Below are 5,363 nucleotides of genomic sequence, written 5' to 3' on the forward strand. Positions count from 1 at the left end.
TACATGACTGTTTGAGCTACCACTTGTCAACAAACATACAAAATGTCATAAAATCACTTCGTAGGATCCGTCAACTTCATCCAATATTCTTCCCAGAAGCGCACGGGGCGGGGGGGTTGGTTAATAAGTAGGTAGCCAGAATAGGACGAGTAGAGGACGTATCCATCGTCAACGGCTCAATAACCGGCAACTTCTTAGGATCCGACAACTTCATCCAATATCCTTCCCTTACCTTCCAATAGTATTGCCTCTTAACAATGGCAAGCCTCTGTTCAAGGTATGTCTCAAGTACTCCTCCCAAGAACCGGAGGAGTAATCTCAATCATGGGAAAGTAGGGCGACCGCCCATCAAAGTTGGCTACTGTAAGAGGTAGCAAAGTAATTATAGCTCCACAATCCAAAGAATCAATCGTACTAGTCATTCTCTTAAAAGCCGCACAAATCAATCCAGGTGCACTAAAATTGAACACATCTTCACGAAAATATTTCAAGTAAGCCACAAGTAGAAGCACCTCCCAAGAATTTACATTGCTCACATCATGTCTTCCGAACAACTAGTTACTCATCATACGGAGAAAATGCTTCAAACACACATGTTGCACATTACTAAGTGCCATAACATTCACATCTGCACTCTCAATACCGGTAAACAGAGGAAAGTAACGGGTAGCTGAGACTCCCCTAGGAAGACCAAGCAAGTCCCCTTTATAATGTCAATCAAGACTCAAATGGACACAAATTTTATCAAAGCTATGCTGAAAATTTCAGTTTAACAACCGAAAACTGATGCTACGCCTCTTCTTATCATAATCATATAAGCTTAGAAACTCTAGAGTTGGGGCACGATAAGATAGTTCAGGTACCGAAATAAATCCCTTAAACCGATTTCATGAAACATTTCCTCCATTTTTCCTCTAACCCCCAAAGAATCCAAAATACCTGTAGAAATGCATCTTGTAGCATTCATAGGCATTGCCATTAGCCTTATAAACTCATTCCGCTGATGTTGATTGATGAAAACGATCCAATCGAAACACGGAATTAAATAGAAATACCTAATCACCAATATAAAACTCCCGCTGCATAATATGCTTGTCATACCACTTCTTGGTCAGCTCCTTGCAAACTCGAGCACTATCATAGGTGTGTAGTCGAAACTCATCAAGCTCATTCAAATACATCAATCGTTGCTCAACCACCAGTGAGGGATCCATATAAAGCTCCTTAATGGCCCACATAGCCTTATACTCGAGGTCCACAATTAGATGGAATGCTTTGCCATAGACTAATCGGTGTGGTGATGCACCAATTAGAGTCTTCAATGCAGTACGGTAAGCCCAAAGAGTATAATCAAGCTTACACCTCCAATAATTCCTATTCTTACTGGCCACTTTCTTCAAGAGAGATTTCAGCTCTTTGTTAGAAACCTATGCCTGTCCATTTGTCTGTGGATGATAACCCAATCCTCCACGGTGTAAAACGCCATATTTTGTCAACAATTAGTTCAAATAACGTTCGTTAAAGTGCTTCCCTCCATCACTAATGCTAGAACAAGGGACTCTAAACCGCGAGAATATAGTCTTCTAAAACAATTTCATAACTGCCTTGGCATCACAGATAGGAGTGGCAACGGCTTCCACCCACTTTGAGAGATAATCAACTAATACCAAAATATATTGATTCCCATGAGAAGAAGGGAATGGCCCTTGTTAAACAATACCCTAGAATAAAAATGGATCATCCCAGAAATACCGGTTCACCTCAAGTAAAAATCTCTTTTTCTGCTGATAAGACAAAACTAGAGGTAGAAGGCCTCCAACCAAGTAATTAGCATAGTCAGCATACCACAGAGTGTCCGTAGTAATGGTAAGTAGATGGTCATCTGGAAAAGAATCATTAATAGGCATAGGTTCTCCTCCATCAAATCCCAAACGAGACAAGTGGTAACCAACCACATTCTCTGCACCAGACTTATCTCGAATCTCCAGATCAAATTCTTATAGCAATAAGATCCAGCGAATAAGCCTCGGTTTGGCCTCCTTCTTACCCAATAAATATTTCAATGCTGCATGGTCAGCATAAACAATCACCTTAGAACCCACAAGATAGGCTCTAAACTTGTCCAACGCATAGACAACTACAAGTAACTCCTTCTCAGTAGTAGCATAGTTGATCTGCACATCATCCAGTGTCTTACTTGCATAGTAAATAGCATACAACACTTTCTCCTTCCTTTGCCCCAACACAGCTCCAATAGCATAGTCACTGGCGTCGCACATTATCTCAAAAGGTAAACTCCAATTTGGAGACTGGATAACCAGAGCTGAGATAAGAGCCTATTTAATATTTTCAAAAGAAATACCACACTCATCAGTAAAAACAAACGCGACATCCTTTAGGACAAGTTGAGTCAGTGGTTGAGTGATTTTGGAATAATCTTATATAAAGCGGTGATAAAATCCTGTATGACTAAGATAACTATGCACACTTTAAACATTAACCGGGTACGGGAATCGCTCAACCACCTCAACCTTAGCTTTATCCACTTGGATGCCTCATCCCGACACCAAATGACCAAGTACCACCCCTTCAGTCACCGTGAAGTGGCACTTCTCCCAATTTAAGAAAAGATTAGTCTCTTCACAACGCTGCAAAACTTTGGACAAATTTCTAAGACAAACATCAAAGTTATTACCATAAACACTGAAATCATCCATAAAGACTTCCATAATGGACTCTATGTAATCGAAAAATATTGCCATCATACAACATTGGAAGGTAGCTGGGGCATTACATAAACATAAAGGCATCCTTCTATAAGCAAATACACCATAAGGACAAGTGAAGATAGTCTTTTCCTGATCATCAACATGAATGGGTATTTGAAAGAATCCTGAATAGCCATTTAGGTAACAAAAATAGCTATGAAATGCCAATTGTTCTAACATCTTATCAATATAGAGAAGAGGGAAGTTGTCTTTCTTAGTTGCTACATTCAATTTCCTGTAGTCAATGCACATTTTCCACCATGTCACTAGTCTAGTAGCAATTAACTCATTTTTTTCATTAGTGACAACTGTAGTCCTTTCCTTCTTAAGAACTACCTAGACAGGACTGGCCCATTTAGAATCAGAAATAGCATAATTAATTCCAGCATCCAGTAATTTCTATACCTCTTTCCTAACAACTTCCTGCATAGGAGGGTTTAAACGACGCTGAGCCTGTGCACTAGGTTTATGACCCTCTTCTAGCTGAATACGGAGCATACAAAAGTCAAGACTAATACCATGTAAATCATCAATACGCTACCTAATCGCCTTTTTATGTCTTTTCAAAACATCCAACAAAGAAGATAGTTTGTTTTCAGATAGGCTAGCATTGACAATTACAGGATTCATCTCTTTATCATCCAGAAATTCATACTTAAGATGATAGACAAGGGGTTTAAGTTCATGTTTATTTACCTCGGTAACCTTAAAGGGGTTACCTAAGCCATACACCTTTTGCTTCTTGCACTCCTCTCCAGTCAGCAACTTCTCTATCGTATCCACCTCTTTGCTCCATGAACCTGTCTCGACATCATCAGCGTCAGACACAAGGGCAATCTCCAAAGGATCCCTGTTCAAACATAGAGCAAGATATTCATTAATTGTCATATCCACTATATCAATTCTAGGACAAGTCTCTTCTAACATGGAAAGTTTTAATGTATGATTAAGGCTAAATGTTATAGTATCATCCTCAACAATTAGTGTCAGTCTCCCAAGCTAATCATTTATGACTGCCCCCGCCATATAAAGGAATGGTCTCCCCAAGATTATATGAACTTGGGTGTCCTGAGCCATATCTAATACTACGAAGTCAAATAGAATGAAAAACTTCCCTACTCTAACCGGCACATCTTTTAAGACACCTAAAGGGTGTTTGATAGAACGGTTGGCCATCTGCAAGGTCATTTTAGTGATATTAAGTTGACCGATGCATATTTAATTTCATGCATAGAGAAAATGCCATAACACTAACACTAGCCACTAAATCAAAAAGTGATTTACTAATTAAATAACAACCAATAGTACAAGGAATAGAAAAACTCCCTGGATCCTTTAGCTTAGGTGGCGAATGAGATTGTAACAAAGCACTGCATTCTTCAATAAATGAAAATGTCTCTACTTCATTGAAGCATCTCTTTCTAGTTAATACATCCTTTATAAACTTTGCATAGGTCGGCACTTGAGTTATCAATTTAGTAAATGGCACACTCACTTCTAAATTATTCACGACCTCTATAAATCTCCCAAACTGCTGATCTAGCTTGGCGTTATGCTGTCGGTGTGGAAAAGGAATAGCAATTTTAATGGGCTCAGCTTCCTTCTTCTTTTTCTTGACATTTCAATCACCTCCATGAGGAACAGAGGTTACCCGATTGAGTTTTGGGTCCACTCGATCGAGTGACATGTGAACAATATGAGTATCCTTATCAGCTATGGACCCTCGATCGAGTATTGGGGCACTCGATCGAGTGTTCTTCTTTTCAGTTTCATTTTCTCCAGAATTCGTCATCTGTGAGGAATTATCGCCTTCCACATCGTCAATTTGCAAATTTCTCAATCCCTTGGGATGTATATACGGGACATCCTCATCATCTATGGGCATCTCCGATACTTGATAAGAAGTATTGCTCCTCAAATAATTGGCATTAGCTTTCTCATAAGCTTTTTTACCTTTAGGAGGAAGATTGCCGGGTTTCCTGCTCGAATTTTTGCTTGATAATTGAGCAATTTGATTGTCCAAGATTTTTTTGTGAACCAACAATTGAGTAATTAGAGCCTCCTGCTTTTGTGAAACTATCATCTGTTGTTTTAAGAGGCTTTAATCTCCGACATATCATTATTCGAAGCTTGTTAATATGGTTGAATCTGTTTTTGAAACTTTTGATGCTGATTTTTGAATTGTTGACACCCTTGGTTATGCCTATTATAGTTGCCCTATGGTGGATTACCACGATTCTGAGGAACCACATATGTATTATTCTACGGCTGTGGATTTTCCACATTCTGACTAGACCACTGAAGGAATGGATGCTCCTTAGTCCTTTCATCGTAGAAAAACTGAAAGGCATTAACTTGCTTTATCGTACTTAAACACTCAGCAGCACAATGACCATCTATTCCACATCAGGCACAAGACTCCTCCTGCTGAACCATATCAAGAATCATCTGCTTATTACCCAAAGATTCGGCAGTCTTCATATCCGCAATTGAGGCAGTCAATGCATCGAATTGAGCTGCAACGACACTAGCTGCACCACCCCTTCTTGAACTACCTATGGGTTACCATACTCAGTAGTGTGAGTAACCATATCC

The 5,363-nt window shown here is 39.4% G+C and overlaps 1 protein-coding gene across 1 annotated transcript; it reads right to left on the reverse strand.

Moving 5' to 3' along the window:
• Window positions 1-1,055: 1,055 nt before the first annotated feature.
• On the reverse strand, window positions 1,056-4,851 carry LOC141632767 (uncharacterized). The gene is made up of 7 exons (XM_074445281.1): window positions 4,628-4,851; window positions 3,390-3,618; window positions 3,174-3,251; window positions 2,583-3,104; window positions 2,091-2,336; window positions 1,761-1,982; window positions 1,056-1,394 (listed from the first exon to the last, which is right to left on the reverse strand). The coding sequence occupies exons 1-7, from the start codon at window positions 4,849-4,851 to the stop codon at window positions 1,056-1,058; spliced, it is 1,860 nt and encodes a 619-aa protein (XP_074301382.1).
• Window positions 4,852-5,363: the final 512 nt, after the last annotated feature.

The sequence above is a fragment of the Silene latifolia genome, chromosome Y, assembly GCF_048544455.1.
Source record: "Silene latifolia isolate original U9 population chromosome Y, ASM4854445v1, whole genome shotgun sequence".
Classification (NCBI taxonomy): domain Eukaryota; kingdom Viridiplantae; phylum Streptophyta; class Magnoliopsida; order Caryophyllales; family Caryophyllaceae; genus Silene; species Silene latifolia.

Coding starts and splice junctions, on each gene's coding strand:
- LOC141632767 (XM_074445281.1), bottom strand. CDS start 4,851: ATGATAGTTTCACAAAAGCAGGAGGCTCTAATTACTCAATTGTTGGTT. Junction 3,619..4,627: donor ATAGATGATGAGGATGTCCC/GTATATACATCC, acceptor ATGTTTGAACAG/GGATCCTTTGGAGATTGCCC. Junction 3,105..3,173: donor AGGAAGTTGTTAGGAAAGAG/GTATAGAAATTA, acceptor AGTCCTGTCTAG/GTAGTTCTTAAGAAGGAAAG.